The sequence below is a fragment of the Bos indicus genome, chromosome 3 (assembly GCF_029378745.1).
Source record: "Bos indicus isolate NIAB-ARS_2022 breed Sahiwal x Tharparkar chromosome 3, NIAB-ARS_B.indTharparkar_mat_pri_1.0, whole genome shotgun sequence".
Taxonomy (NCBI): Eukaryota; Metazoa; Chordata; class Mammalia; order Artiodactyla; family Bovidae; genus Bos; species Bos indicus.
The window spans coordinates 15,722,828-15,738,856 of NC_091762.1; the positions used below are offsets into that span (position 1 = coordinate 15,722,828).

Below are 16,029 nucleotides of genomic sequence, written 5' to 3' on the forward strand. Positions count from 1 at the left end.
GCTCCACCCGCACAGTGCGCCGGGTCCCAAAGAAGTGTGGATCCAGCCCTTGACTGCGACTGCCGCACTGCTCACCCTGCTCTGCACAGCCACTTCAGGCTGCTGTGCAGGATGGGAGCCGAGGCCCTGTCCGACCGGTTTGGGAGTCGCGCCTCCACCCGGCCCTGGGTCAGGACGCCTTCGTAACTCCTTCACTGCTCTCCGCTCTCACGACCGCAGCCGGGCTTTGCCGGATCAGGTGGGCTGGTTCTCCCAACTGCCCAGCTCACCCTCCGGTACCGGACGCCTGCGAGGCGCGGGCAGCAGGAGTGTATGAAGCATTTTATTAAACAGAAAGGAGCGGATGGGAGAGGGAGCAAGACGCCCCTTCACTCCGCGTAGGTAGCATCATCGTTGCTGTCGCTGTAGGCGGAGGAGGAGAGCTCCTCGCGGGGTGTGCAGACCGGGCACCGCTGCCGCATGTCATTCCAGCACGAGCGGCAGTACACTGCCTCGCAGTTCGGTGTAGGGCACACGTAGGACTCGGGCGTCTCGGGTGCTTGGCACACCACGCATCGGCGGCGCAGCAAGGGGCGCAAGAGCGGGCAGCGGCGGTGCAGGATGTCAACCAGATGGCGGCGCTGTTGAGAGACAAGGCGGGTTTAGAGCCGGTTGGGCAGCAGGCGAGAAAGATGGGGAGCTGCAGAACAGCGCTTCTTTTTGGAGAAGCGCTTCTTATCTGAAGTCTCAAAACCTGACTATGCCCATATGTTTGAGGAAGCTGGATTTGGCAAAGAAGAGCCCTGGAGGGCAAGGGTTCTATGGAAGTCGGTCCTGGAGAGCCTCCCTCACTTCGTGATGGAGAGTGAGAAGATGCAGCCGGTAATAGCAACAACCGTCATCACATGTACTCTCCCGTAAATCGTAAATCGTCTTATTTGATTCTCACCGTGAGGCTGAGAAGTGAGTAGGGCAGATAAGACTATCACTACTGTGTTCTCCTACTCTACAGATGAGAAAGCTGAATCTCATAAATGTTAAATGACTCCCAAAGGCAGACTGAACAGTAAAACCTGCCTGGATCCAGGTACCCTGATTTCAAATCACAAGTCTGGCTCATTATGCTCCTTCTGTCTCCCAGCCTCTCTCCACACGTTTTCCAGGAATTCTCAGGCCACCTTATCAGGTCACTCTTTGCTCAAGAAACTCCAGGGGCCCCACTGCCTGCCAAGCAAAGGCAGGACTCCTGGCCTTGGCCTTCTGAGCCTTCCACAATCTGGTCCCTTTCTAGCCTCTGCTCCAACTTACCTCTCCCTGAACTTTACATGTTCTGTGCCAGTTTCTCCTTAGACTTCAAGCCCTGGCACTTGGTTGGCATTTCCTTTGGATTCTGAATCCTTGCACATTCTGCTTCCTCAACTGGGAATGAATGCCCTTCACATTTCTACCTGCCCATCAAAATCCAGTTAACTCCATGATTTGGTCATGGAATCACATTATGTTCATTTTGAGTGAGTTTCTTAGGAGATCTGGATCAAGATGATGGGCTAGAAGCACATGGCGCTCACCTCCTCCCATAGTATCAGTATGTTCATCAGACATTCATCCAGCCTGTACTGCATGTCATGGGAGTTGGGGAGGTCTAGGAGCTGGAGCGAAAATTTAAGCAAACATGGTCTCTCACTTTTATGAGCTTTTTTAGGGCTGATTAAATAAGAGTGGCTGCTCCTTGTGTTTTTAAATGATATTGGGCCCCGTACCAAGAAACTGTAAGTGAATTAATTCAATTCAAACAATAACTATGTAAGGCAGATCTCTTTTTAGCGGAAAAAACTGATGGCTTGGAGAGGTGATCATTTTCACACAATGACAACTAACACGTATATACAACTTGCTATGTACCTGCACTGTGAACTCATTTAATCCTTACTACAAACAGATGGAGTAGTTAAGTCCATTTTACAGAAGGGAAAAACCAAGGCTCAGCATTTAAGTCAGTGGTCAAGATCACACAGTTGTCGCAGTAATAATGGGAGGGGCCAGGATTCAAACCTCAGCTCTCTAGGGATTTCCCTGGTGGCCCAGTGGCTAAGACTCCAAATGCAGGAGGCCTGGGTTCCACCCCTGGTCAGGGAACTAGATCCCACCTGCTGCAACTAAGAGTTCACATTCCGCAACTAAAGATGCTGCATGCCTCAACTAAGACCGGGCACAGCCAGATAAGTAAATATCTTTTTTAAAAAATGATATTTTTATATTAAAAAAAAAACAAGCTCTCTGGCACCAGAGCCTCATAGCCAACCACCACTCTATTACTGATCTCTAGTGAGCAGGCCTCATAGATTTGTCCAACCTCCCCATTCTGCAGAGGGAAAAACTGAGGTCCAGTGAAGACCATGGCCAAGGTTACAAAGCTCACTGAGGGCGTGTGGATTGGAGCCTGGTTCTGCGGACAGTGTGGCCTTTCTGTATACCACATCCCTCTTCATGAGGCCTCCCTGATCCCCAGCCCACCTGAGTCCCCTCACCTATGGCACCTCCTCACACCCGCCACACACCCCCCACCCCTCTGCTGGAACTGCACTGAGCTTCTATTCTGAAGTCCTCTCAGAAGAACCTGTGGCTTTGCCTTGGGCCCCTTGTTTCTGATGAACCCGTCTTGCTTTTCTTTGACCCGACTATATCAAATCTGATTCCTCCTTTTTGCCTGCTTCCCTATGGTCCAGGTGGCTCAGTTGGTAAAGAATCCACCTGCAATGCAGGAGACCCCAGTTCGATTCCTGGGTCAGGAAAATTCCCTGGAGAAGGGATAGGTTACCCACTCCAGTATTCGTGGGCTTTCCTGGTGGCTCAGATAGTAAAGAATCCTCCTGCAATGCAGGAGACCTGGGTTTGATCCCTGGGTTGGGAAGATCCCCTGGAGGAGGGCATAGCAACCCATTCCAGTATTCTTGCCTCGAGAATTCCATGTATAGAGCAGCCTGGCAGGCTACAGTCCATGGAGTTGCAAAGAGTCGGACACAGCTGAGCGACTAAGCACATCACAGCCCTATGGTCCACTTAGGATCTCAGGCTAGGCTGAATACTGGGTGCAGATATGGACACAGCCTTGACCTCCAGGCACTGGATGACCAAGGCCTTTGCATGCATCCCATCAGAACTCACTGAGCATCAGTAGACTTGGGACCTTGGTAGGGGTTGGATGGACTAAGGGGAGATGCCCCCCCACTCTGGTTCTGAGACCCAGAGGCACAGGTCTGGACTTACGGGAGCCCTCTGCTGTCTTGCCCGCCTCACGATGGTAGCCCTCCTCAGCTGGGTGAAGGCTGCTCTCTTCCTTAAGAGATCGTTGTAGAGGAACAAGATCCGCTTCTTCTCTCTCTGGGGCCAAGGAGACAGCACAGAGGAGGAAGACATCCCCCAAGGTGGGGCCGATGGGGGGCTGGGTGCAGGCTGGTGTGTGCGCACCTGAGGGTGGGGAGGCTGGGGGGCACACCTTGGGGAAGTAGAAGGCTGCGATGACCCTCCGGAGCCGGTAGCCGAAAGCCTGGAGCAGACAGAGGCATGCTAGGAGGCCGCTCGGTAGAGCTGCTTTCAAATAGGCCCTGGTGTTCAGGGGCACGGGCTGGGGCAGGCAGGCTGTGGGAGGAGGCGGGCCTGTCAGGGGCACGGCCCAGACCGGCTGGCTGCAACTCTGCACTGAACTCCCCATGTTCATGGGGTGTGGGTTAGGTCTCTGATTACCCTGTTATCTTCCTGCCTGCCCCTCACCCTGCAGAGCTGTGTTGTCAGTATTGTAGCCATTAGGCCCAGGAAGCTATTTGTTCAACATGGCACAGATGTAGAAATTTTCCATCATGGCAGAAAGTTCTACTGAATGACATTGCTCCAGAGGGCTGGGACCTTGGGGGACCCTCTGGACTCCTCTGACCCAAACCTGTTATCCTCCAATCCTTCAAGCTTGACCTGATGTTTCCTACTCTGATTCTCTAATGCAAACACACCGACCCCCATTTCACCATAGCCAAGGCCCAGTCCCCTAACTCTTTGTCTTGGAAACACCCCGCCTGTCTCCTCTCCCCGGGCCCCAGCCATCAATTCCTCTGATCCAAACTTTCAGCATCACTCACGCATGTTGTTTGAGTCTACCACCATCTCAGAGGAGGTGTTCAGGGCTCCAATGGTATTCCGAAGAAGCCGGGCAAGCATGGAGTCTCCCCCGACTTTCACTTCCAGTTTATGACTGCCTGATGCCAGGATAGAGGTCGTGGTGTGTGGAGGGAGTGGGGGAGTCAGGAGAGAGTTGGAGTTAAGGGCAGGATGGGGACTGGGTGGAGGGGAGAAGTCAAGGCATAGCAATACTTCTCAACCGCACAGGACTTTCCATCCCTTCACTGATTACTAATGCCTCCTTTTGACAGATACAAAGGGGAGTGGAAACTGAGGCTCCCAGTGACAGCTGTCAAGTTGCAGGGCTGATATTTGACCCTAAGGGGGGCAGGTAGGGGCTGAGAAGCGAAGGAAATGACAGAACTAGGGACTTCCTTTGTGGTCCAGCTGTTAAGAGTCTGCCTTCCAGTGCAGGGTTCCATCCCTGGTTGGGGACCTAAGCTCCCACACGCCGTGAAGTAACTGAGCCTGAGAGCTACAGCTACTGAGCCCGTGCTCTGGAAGCCATGCGCCACAACTAGAGAGAAGCCCATGAGCCACAACTAAGACCTAACGCTGCCAAATAAAATAAATGTTTAAAAATTGGAAGAATTGGGGTGGGGTGGCTGCACAAGGGTGGGAGTTCTCCAGGGGGTTGTCTCCTTGGGCCTGGAGCCTGGAGTGGGGGCTGGGCTCACTGCGGAAGGAGTATTGCACGAAGGAGTGGTGGCGGATAGTGTCGAAGATGGAGTAGAGAGCCCAGTCCAGGCCACAGAGCAGCAGCAGCAGCAGCAGCACCGGCAGTGTCTCCACGAGCTCCCTTAACTGGCCAGGGGGCAGGAGGGGCGGAGCTGGGCAGTGCTGCTGGTCCAGGCCTGGGGCCTCCTCTGAGCCCCCTCTGCCCTCCACCCCTCAGATCCCTGCTCTAGTAGGATCTGGGGTCCTGCCCTCGTGCCATCCTCACCACGTTTCTCATTTCTGCGGCCTGGATCGTGGGGTCCCAGGGGAAGATGACGGTTTTCTTCTCGGCTTTGCGGAGTGGCAGCAGCGTCTGCTTGCCCTGGGAAAAACGTCCCCACGGTGAGAAACACTGAGCACCCTCTCCTCTTCCCTTCTGCCCTCCTGGAGCAGGAAGGCACCCAGGGAACGGGACAGGGCACTCCTGGGCAAGGCTGCGCACACTCACTAGCTTCTTCCTGCGTTCATCGATCTGACAGAAGTAGGTGCTGATATAGATGTTGTCAAAGCGGATGTCCCCGTTATAGCTGTCCATGTAGGAGAAGCACCTGTGGGTGAGGGTGTCTCCATCGCCTCCAGGTTTACTCACCCCCAACCCTGGGCTTCCCTGCTGTGGTCAGTCAGCTGACCACCCAGCATGCACCAAGCACCGTCTATGTCCTAGGAGAAGGCCCTGCCCTGCCCTCCAGCACCCCCACAGTCCGGAGAAAAACACACATGCACATCCTGCTGAGACATAACAAAGGTGAGGAGGGGAGGGGGGGCTGTGTAAGTGTGTGCCTGGGAGGTAGGGGAAGGTTTCCTAGGCATGGAACTTTCAGGAAGAATATCAAGCAGAGGAAACATTAGGAGCAAAGGAGGGAGACAAGGAAAATCCCTCAAGGATGCAGAAATCGCCCGATGCATTGACTCCCACGTCCATCTCGCATGCCCCTGCCTCTTGGCTGAGCCCTCAAAACATCTCCTGGGAGCTCACTTGAAGCAAAACTCATTTCAACCATCATTTCCCTTCTCCTCTGATACACCCCTGAGTAAAGCGATGTTTTCTGTGTGAGCGTGTGTGCACGCGCAAACCTAGCTTTTCTGTGTATCTCTCAAAGTCCCACATAATGCTTCAGTTTCCTGAGGAAAAATGTTAATTGTTGGAAATGTGTTTAAAACTGTAAAAGTACATTAAATAAGCTCTGTAAACTGTGAAACATGATTTCCAATGCTATTGGTTCTGGGACCCTGTAAAAATCTTTGCCTTTTAGATAGAAATGTCTATAAGTGCAAAGAAAGAATGTGAGCGCCCCCTTGTGGGAAGCACTACCACTGCTGGTCTGGGCCTGCGGAGCCGGGTCTCCTCCCCTCCCCGGCTCAGCCCCTCCAATGAGTGACCTCACCCAGGTTGAAAGCCTGGAAGTGGCTTTTGACTCTGTACCTCCTTCCTTCCCTCCGCAAGCTGGCTCTGCACCTTCCCCCACCTCCCTCCATTTCAGGCCAACTTCCTGCCACGCCCCCCACCCCCACCTCCATTCCAGCCTGGCTCCCTAACCTCTGACCCACCTTGGCCTCCCTGCCTCCAGGCTGCTCCAGTACGGCCTGCAACCTTGCCACTGGGGGGCAGTTCAGGACCCTCCTGCAGGGATTTCCAGACTGTTCTGACTATGCCCGGTCCTCAACCACAGCCTCTGCCTTCCACATCCCACAAATGCTGGATTCCTGACCCAAGAGAATACTTTTCCTCTTCTTGGCTGTGGCTCCCCATCTGCAGCCTTTTGAAGCTCAGTTATGGCCCTTTCAGCGGCACTTCCTCAGCTCCCATATCTGTCCATAGTACAGCCTTTGAATCTTCTCTGTCTTGTGGACGCCTCTTCTACCTCCCCTCAACCATGAGCGTCTTGCGGGCAGAACCATGGCTCATTCATCTCTGTCCTCCCACAGGGCTCTGGACACACACATAAACACTCACTTGCAGTCTAGGCCCCACGGACAGGGGCAGAAGGAGCAAGAACCCCTGCGGCTGCCCTTGTCCAGCCCCTGCCCATCTCAGGCACATGGGGCTACAGACAGGAAACAGAGGGTCCAGAGGTCGGCAGGGAAGCAGAGTGAGGCCCAGCGCAGTCCAGCTGGACGCCAGGCTGGGTGGGGTTGAGGACTTTGGTCCAAATGGAGGGAAAGTAGCTGCCAACACAGCAGGCGGGAGAAAATGAAAGCAGAATTGGACGATAAAAATGGCACAAAGTCAGAGCCAAGGGGAATATGAAGGGCAAGAAAAAAAAAATCAAAAGTCAAAGCTAAAAGTTAAAAAAAAAAAAAAAAAAGAAGTCAGCGTCGGGATAAAGGCCGGAAGGAGGTAGATAAATGAAGACGGTCGCCCTTTTAAGGTGGTGGGAACATGGGGTAACGTTTCTTCTGACAAAATGTCCACATTTCCTTTAACTTTGTGTAAACAACGAACCCAGCTTTGTAAAAAGGCAAAGTCAAAGGCGAAGAGCGTTCAGATGCAGTCGAGGAGGGCTCTGCAGCCCCATTCCTGGCCCTCCCTCAGGGCGAGGCCGGCGGGGAGGCTAGCTCCGAGTGGAGGTTGAGGACTCACGAGTGGAGGACCAGCAGGAAGGTGCAGGAGAGCAGCACGTGCAGCAGCCCCAGGGTCCGCTCGAGCTGGGCCTCCTGGCGCCTCACGTAGTCCCGCACCTCGGTGCTCACGTGTTTCCAGCTCGTGTTGAGGCCCAGCACCCCAGCCCGCCTCTCCTCCTGGTTGGACGGCACAGGCGTCACCTCAGAGGCCCAGACCCAGCTTTCCAGGCTGGCTGTGGCTTCTCCCCCCGGGGTGCTTCCCTCGTGCTCTCCTCCTCCCAGGAACTTCAGGGGGGCCTCTGCTTTCTGTTCATCTCCCTCCTTGACACCGTCTTGCTCCTTTGCACCTCTGTGAGCTGACACCCTCTCACACCTGGCTGCCCCTTCCCACAGGCTGGACACCACCGCCCCCCACCCCCGCCATCATCCAGTGCCTTAACCGCTCCCCGCCTCGCCCCCTCCCTCGCCAGCCACCTCTCCTGCGTCCTCGCCCCACTCTTCCTCGCACCCTGTGCGCTGTGGCCTCCTCCTCCCACTCCCTACCTCCCCCCACCTCACACTGCCCCTCTCTTACCTTGAGGTTAATAGTCGCTGAAAATTCCCCCTCCAGGCCATGAATAGATTGGTTGAGGGAGTCATAGGTCTGCCCAAAGTTGCCTTCCACTGGGATGCGACTGCGGCACCAAACTTCCATCACTGCTGGGCAGTGGGACCAGGTCAGGGGCCTCCCTGTGCCCGGCCTCCAGTCTTCCCTTTCCGTGATCCTCTGTGTTTTGTCTCTCTGCCCGTGACTTCCTTTCTTTCTTTTCATTTTTTGGTGCGACTTATGGAATCTTAGTTCCCAGGCCAGGGATTGAACCTTGGCTCTTGGCAGTGACAGCTTGAAGTCCTAATCGTTGGAGTCTTAACAACTGGACTAAAAGAGAATTCCCTGCCCATGGCTTTCTACCACCATGAGTTTTCCCCTTCTTCACTCCCCTTGAATTCTTTCCCCCATTTTTTTCACCTGTCTATAACCGTACCAAACACTAATTATGATAGCCAACACTTAACAGAGCAGTTCCTCTGTGTGCTGGCTCCGTTAGCTGCTTTTCATGTATTATCTCCTTAAATCCTCAAGACCCCTAATGGGATAAGTACTATCATGATGCCCATCTTTCAGATGAAGAGACAAAGCAGGAACTTACCTGAGTCACAAATCTGGTCAGCTGGAGACGCTGGGCCCTAAGGATGCCGTGTCCTCAGAGCCCAAAGCCTCCCCTCCTGACTGCCTTCCTGCCCGACACCTTCCCAAGGTCCCCCAGGACTCAGATCCCTAACCCTGGTGCTCCCCACCCTCCTGCCTCTGTGCTCACCCTTGGCAATGCTGCAGAAGAACTTGAACTTCATGGGCAGGCAGAGTAGGTGGTTGAGGAGGGGCACCCAGATGCGCTGCATACACACTCCATGCTTCTGGTCAAACCAGCGGCGGCAGCTGAACATGGCCTCATTCACCACATCTGCAGGAAGGGCCAACGGGGGTCTGAGGTCCCCACACCCTGAGCCGACGCCCGGGCCCCTGCCCTGCCCAGGGACCCCCACTCACAGGAGCAGCGCAGCTTAGTCTTCAGCTCATACGTCTTCTGTGTAGAGAGGTGGTGTCTGAAGGCTGAGGCAGCAGGGGTCTCCTCACCCGGGGCTGTCTCTGAGCCCTCGGCATCCTTGGGTGAGAATCCACTCTCACTGTTCACCTGGGCATCCAGTTCCTCAAAGGAGTTGGTGATGTTCTGGGTCTCAGCTTTCAGCGACTCTTTACTGCTCTGGGGTTGGAGGCAGGAAAGGGATCAGGCATGGTAACTTGGAGCTTCTGTGCCTGACAGCCTGTCTGTCCCCAGCATCCCAGGCTCGGGCTCTTACCTCCAGGTACAAGGAGCCGAGGCCTGGAGATGGGCTCTCATCTCAGATTCTTCACTGTTTGTAGGCCTTGGGAGCCCTCTCCCCTCCCCAGGTGCTGCTACTCCACTTACCTCCCAGGCTCCCAGCTCCTCCCAAGGCCTCCCATTCCAGATCCTTGCTAGTCAAGGAAGGTTCCCCAGGTCCTTGACTTTACCCCTCATCGCTACTCAGGCCGCTGTGCCATCTGCACTATCCCAACTCCAAAGCCCCAAGGTCCTTGTCTCCCCAACTCCTCAACTTTCCAATTTTTCCAGATCCCAATCTTCAGTCTTCCAGTACCCTATTCCCTCATCCCCTGACCCTCAAAATTTCCCAACTCCTCAAGGCCCGGGCCCCCAGTTTCCTGACATTCTAGCTCAGCCGCCCAGAGCACTACCTACTTGGGTGTTTGGGAATGTGTGTGGGATGTGCCCCAGGGGCCAAGGGGTAGGAGCTGTTCTGCCATTTGGTGCCCAGAGACCAGGGCAATGCTTGGGAACAGTTCTGCCCAAATGCCAGTACCACTTGCCCTGTTGTGAAACTGTAAGTCCAAGGTCCCTGCTCTCAGCTCAGGTCATCTAGGCCCTGTGGGGAGAGGGACCCCGAGACCCTGCCCGTGTAGGGTCCTGACCAGCAAGTCCTTGAACACTGCCCGCAGCGGGGCTGTGGAGATACGCCAAGCTGTGCGGGTGTTGTTGATCTGCAGCTCCACCGTGCAGCCGAGCGATGCTATCACCGCGTTGAGGTTGTGCCGCAGGTTGGCCACTGGTCCTGAGGGAAGATGCCCTGGTAGATTACCTCCCTCTAGAGCCAATTAACTTTCTCCAGCCCATCCCGAGCTCCCACTCTGCGGGCGGTGACCACCTTCTAGAACTGTACATTGATGGGGCCCAGAAGCTGGTGAGAGGTCATCTCATTCAACCCCTGATTTTTTTTTTTTCCTTTTGTAAATGAAAGAGGCTCAGAGACTCAGAGGAACTCTCTTAGGGGACACACAAGTCAGAATAGCTGGGATTAGACCCCCCACTCTTTGTTCTTCACCAAGCCTGGCTCTCAGTGGATAGCCCACCCAGAGTCACTGCTTCAGTGTCACTAACTGGTACCCAGGGGCACACACTCACCCTCATAGATGGCGGCCAAGGCATATCCCAGTACAAAGAGCCTGCCCTCTTTGCCCAGCATCTTGGGTATTAGCAGAAGGCTGGCACAGCGAATATGAGGCGAGGTCCCCCAGCCTATAACCCCCAAGCCTGTCAGGAGAGCCCAGGAAGTGGTGAGGCAGAGTAAGAAAGCTGCCTCCCCCACCAAGTTTAGCAGAGGACCTACCTCCCACAGCTCTTTTCTAGAACCGTCACCGTACTGCCCCTGGAAGGGCTTGGAGAGGAGGCCAGAGATTGAAAAGCCAGGGTCAGTGATTGCCTTGGTGCGTATGTGAGTGTGCGTATTTGTGTTAGGGAAGGGGGCCAACATTTTCCCTTTCCAGGCTGGACTCACAGGTACCCTAGGTACTGAGGGGGCAGAGAGAGCAAGAGGTGAATTCTGGAAACAGGTGTTGGTGCTCAGAGCAGTCGGAAGAGAGGTCATAGCCACCTCGATATCCCTGCGCTCTGACACCTACAGCTCTGTCCCTAATTTTAGCCTTCGGTCATGTACCTCCTGGTGTGTTTCGGCAGCTTCACATGTGTCTCCCTGTGGTCTCTGCAGCGAGACAGTGAGCTCCTTGAAGCTCATAATCCAGGGAGAGAGACAGACGGGTAAACAGATGACTACAACGCGAAGTGCACAGGGAGGTGCTTATGGAGAGCTGTGGGAGCCCAGGAGGGGGCAGGCGTTTCTGCGGGGAGGGGTGGGGCTGGGAAGGCTGGACAAAGGCGCGAGGTGACAGCTGGGCCTGGGCGATGAGTAAGTGTTGTGAGGCATTCCAGGCCAAAGGAGTAGCATAAACTGGTCAGGGAGCCCAGAAGATTCCTGTGTGGATGGAGTGTTCTCCCAAAGATGGCCAAGGCAGACCCCTAGTCCGTACCCTTCTCTCCATCTGCTCTGGCCTCACGGAGTCCCCAGCGTCTCTCCTGGGAGCTGCCTCGTCCCTTACTTCCTCTCTTGCTAACCTAGATTTCAATTTTCTTGAGGCAGCCAGAGTGATCTTACAAAAACAAAAATCGGATCCTGTTCCCCGCTCTGCCTGAAACCGTGCAATGACTTCCCATCTCTGCTTGGGATCAAATCCGGACTCCTCTAACACCATCACCAGACTCTCGTGATCTGGCCCCTTCCCACCTTCAGAGGTGACCTCATCCTATTCAGCCCTTCGCCCACCGCGTCCGCCCACACTGGCCATGTTGCTGTTTCTGGAACTTGCCGAGCTCGCGTGTCCGCCCGGGTCTTTGCCCTGGCTGTTCCCCTGCCAGGAGCTCTCCTCCCCTAGCCTTCACCTGGCGGCTCTACCTTGCCATACAGGTTTGCTGCAAACCCCGTCAGCTGCCACCTCATGGTTTGTTCTCCCTTCTTCCTTGCTAACACAACTTGGGTTTTGTTTCAGGGCAATGGCCTGTCCCTACCCTGGCCCCTGGGGGTAAATCTGGATCCGTCTAACCCAAGCATGCTATAGTAGGGCATCGAAAGGGAGGTGATTCTGTGGTCTTGGCCTTTTGGCCAAACTGAGGACGATAGTGGACAAATAGTCGCCCTACTTTCTGAGGGTGATTGTTGACTGAGGGCTGCTCTACCTTCTAAAGAGAGCCTCATGGAGTTTGCTATCTGGGCATTCCCCAAAGAGCAAAAGAGGTGTCTCACCCCTCTACCCCAACCAGCCTAGACAAAGACAGGGCCAGAAATCGGAATTATCTGGAAGTGGAGGGAAGTGGTTAGAGCAGGCAGACATAGGGGAGGATGGGTGTTCACTTCCCCATGGCACGTGACAGACTCCGAGAGCACCCTTCTGAGGCTGGTGTTGCAAGAAGGGGAACCTGGCTGACCCCTCCCAACTGGACACCCGCTGAGCTGCAGAGACTGGCACGGCCACCCCAGGGCTGCCCCAGAGCACAGAAAGGGAAGAGCGTTCATGGAGGAGGCCAACAGGGCCTCCCAGGAGTACGGGGGAAGCAGGCACATGGAGCGTGGTACTTCTCATCATGACAGGGGAGGGGTGACTTCAAGGGGTCCTGTGTTCCCTGTTTGGGAGGGCAAGGACGTTTCCTTTGGGACAAGCATACATATGGAGGGCATGTTAAGTCGCCTCCGTCATCCAGACTCTTTGCGACCCCATGGACTGTAGCCCGCCAGGCTCCTCTGTCCATGGTATTCTGCAGGCATGAATACTGGAGTGGGTTGCCATGCCCTCCTTCAGGGGATCTTCCCAACCCAGGGATCGAAACTGCATCTCTTATGTCTCCTGCGTTGGCAAGTGGGTTCTTTACCACCAGCGCCACCTGGGAAATAGAGAGGGCAGCAAGCCTCAAAGCCATCTGTGGGGGTCCCATCTCAGAGGGCTGCCCGTTTAGGGGGAGACATCCAAAAATAAGAGTCTGCAGGTAGCCTGTAGGAACTACAGGGAGCTTCGTTCAAGGTCAGTCAAAGAGAACTGCCCTCAGCAGGAAACCGGGCCCCACGCAGTCCACACAGAGCCTCCAGCCAGACCATGAACAGGGCCCCCTGAGACGACCAGGGTATGAGGGAGTGCTGCACAGAGGCGGGGGAATTCTAACAGTATCGATGACTTCAGACTTTTGTCCCTTTTCCTCTAATTCTTCTAATCCCCTTTCTGACATCAGAAGAGCCAGAAAGGGAAGGAAGTGGAGAAAAAAAGTGAGTGAGCAGGCTGTGCCTCTTGTCCGCCGCAGGACCCCACTCCACGGATCAGGCCTGCGCTTCGGGGCAAGGGCGTGGTCAGAAGGGAAGATGTTTGAGAACGACGTGAGATTGAAATCTTGACGTAGAATGCACTGGACTGGACCTTTTAAGCCCCGAAAATAGTCATAATTACTGAAGCAAGACTAGATCTTCTAGATTTAAATCACAGAAAGCTAAGGGTCTGTGTGAGAGGTCATCAGTGGGGAGAAATGTGGGAAAACAGCGGTCAGAGAGAAAGTAGTTTCCTGTTGGACTACATCGAGGCAGTTGACTCAGTGAGCTGGGGACGATGCCACGTCCGTGCCCCTTGCCTGGGAGAGGGTTAGAAAGGACACATGCTGCAGTTTGGACCAAAGAGGTGTGGGGGAAGTCGGCTGGGGGGTTACAGGAAGCTCTTTGTTCTTATAGGAGACACGAGGAGGGAATGCACTGGTCTTTTGAGATTGTCACGTGGGGACGTGGCGTCCGGATTTGCTGCAGCCATTTTGTGACCTGAAGAGAAATGATCTACAGGCCAAAAATGGCAGAGAAAAAAGTCAAAAGGAAGCTTGGTTCTTGGTGGGTTTACTGAGCTGCCGAACTATCCAAATTCCCAAACTACTCTACGTTGAAACTTGTTAAATGAGATGTTAAATTTCCTCGATGGTTAAACCACTTTTAGGCGGGTTTTCTGTTCCTGTGGCTCAACATGTCCTGATGCAAGGCCTCCCTTCACGTCACCTTCTCTCAGAAGCCCTCCCTGACTACTCTCCAGCTAGTTCCCAATCCCTTTCTATCACATTCCCCTGGTTTACATTTTTCATACCACTTGGAACCATCCAAAATGCTCATGTCTATTTCTTCATTTATTGTCTAACTCTTCCCGCTAGAATGTAAACTTGAAAGAGAGTGTAAACTCAGAAAAAACTGGGTGTGTCGTGGGGAATAGTTAAAAGGAATTAAGAGGTACAAGCCTCCAGTTATATAACAAATAAGTCAGAGATATATAACAAGGAATTTGGTCAATAGGAAATATGACCAATATTTTATAATAACTTTAAATGGAGTATAATCTATAAGGATATGGAATCAAAAGGTTGTACACCTGGAACTAATATAACATTTCAAATTAACTATTTCAATTAAAAGCAACATGTTCAATAATATTGTAAAAACTTTGTACAGGGAAAGATGGTTCTTAGACTTATTGTGGTGATCATTTTATAATGTATGCAAGTGTCAAATCACTATATCGTATGCCTGAAATTAACATAATATTGTACATCAACTATATGTCAATTAAAAAAGAAATCATTATAAATTTATAGCAGTCACTGCACATACATATATAGACACACATGTATGCACTATATACCATAATGTATGTATGTGTATGTAATGCATGTTATATATATTATAAACTCTATGGGTCTAAAATTTAAAAAGTGAGCTGAGTGCTTGTCAACCTTGTTCACTGCTGAATGAATCCTCAGCAGGTGCTTAGTTAGTGCTAAATGAATGAGTGAATGAATGAATTGAATTTATCAGAAGCAGCAGGAAACAAGATCAGAGAGGTCAGGAGAGATGGGGATTATGAATGGTTTTGGGGTTTATCATGGGAGTTAATCTCTGGAGGAGGAAATGGCAACCCACTCCAGTATTCTTGCTTGGAGAATCCCATGGACAGAGAAGCCTGGCAGGCTACAGTCTGCGGGGTTGTGAAGAGTTGGACATGACTGATCACACACATAGGGGTTAATAGGGAGTCCCTCAGACTGGGGAGACTCTTGTGGGCAAGGACTGTGTCTCCTGTGGACTGGGGCCTCTTCCCTCTGATCTCCCCTCAAAACCCAAGATGAGGCTGAAATTACAAGGGACACTTAGGAACAGAAGAAACAAGAGGAGATTCCTTCCTGGGCACCCAGGGCTGTACCGTATCCCTGCTCTTAGCCCAGCACTAACCCACCAAGCTGTATAATGTCACCATCTTCTGATCTTCATAGATGTTCATAGGGTTCACCAGAAGCTGAAAGAGACCTAAAGATACAGGGTTCAGCCAAAGGTCAAAAGGTGCGCCCCACCTCTGACCTCTGTTCTGTACTCACCTATGGCCAGGAGCCCGCCGGTGCCTGCCCCCAGCAGGAAAGCGCTGACGGGAAACTCACCTGGCTGGCGCCATAGGAATTGGTTACAGGATCTGGGCAGCCCCCAATTCAGGAACCCCTGCACCGCTGAGGGGTCAAACGGTTTAGCCCAGCAGGGCCAACATACCACTCTTCTGGCTGGGACATGGTTCATTAGGATTAGGGGCGGCAGACAGGTGGAGGATGGGGGAACTTGGACAAGGGTGGCCGGGACGCGAGGGACCCTGGGGAAGTGGGGCAGACACGAGGGAGAGAAGAAAGGGCTAGGCCAGCGGAGGGCGCTGGAGGAGAGGGGTGGAGGCTGTGGGCCCCCAAAGTGGGGGAGGGGCAGGAGTCCTGGAGGAGAGACTGGGTGAGAGGAGTGGGGGCCAGGAGTTGCTTCAAGTCACTGGGAAGTGTCGGGGTCTCTGGTGACTGACTCACTGGTGTGGGGTAGTTTCCTTTGCCCTTTTGCTCGATTCTGATGAGGTCTAATGGCCATGAGTCTGCTATGGGGAAGTCTCTCTCATTCCAGAAAGCTCCTCGAGGATGTCTTTGGATCAGAGGTTCGGCTTCTGTCTCCTCTGCCTCACCCACAGCTTGTCTGAGGGCTGTGTCTTTTAATTCCTCAGCTGTGAAATGTGGAGATTAGAGACCTTACCTATCCCTTTGCAACTAGATAAAGAATTCTAAGACATACACGGTAAAAGCCCTCCGGAACCTTAGAATATGGTGA

At 53.4% G+C, this 16,029-nt stretch overlaps 1 protein-coding gene across 2 annotated transcripts; it reads right to left on the reverse strand.

Moving 5' to 3' along the window:
• Positions 1–301: 301 nt before the first annotated feature.
• Positions 302–15,972, reverse strand: DCST1 (DC-STAMP domain containing 1). 2 transcript variants are annotated; one of them, XM_019958345.2, is made up of 16 exons: positions 15,738–15,972; positions 15,276–15,401; positions 15,133–15,207; positions 10,464–10,592; positions 9,974–10,113; positions 9,014–9,227; positions 8,784–8,927; positions 8,003–8,124; positions 7,448–7,605; positions 5,315–5,414; positions 5,093–5,188; positions 4,827–4,953; positions 4,110–4,226; positions 3,476–3,618; positions 3,247–3,360; positions 302–620 (listed from the first exon to the last, which is right to left on the reverse strand). In XM_019958345.2, the coding sequence occupies exons 1-16, from the start codon at positions 15,793–15,795 to the stop codon at positions 369–371; spliced, it is 2,115 nt and encodes a 704-aa protein (XP_019813904.2). In that variant the 5' UTR covers positions 15,796–15,972; the 3' UTR covers positions 302–368. The 2 variants fall into 2 exon arrangements, with proteins under 2 accessions (XP_019813904.2, XP_070641541.1); XM_070785440.1 differs by lacking the exons at positions 15,133–15,207; positions 15,276–15,401; positions 15,738–15,972 and having other exon boundaries at positions 10,464–15,126.
• Positions 15,973–16,029: the final 57 nt, after the last annotated feature.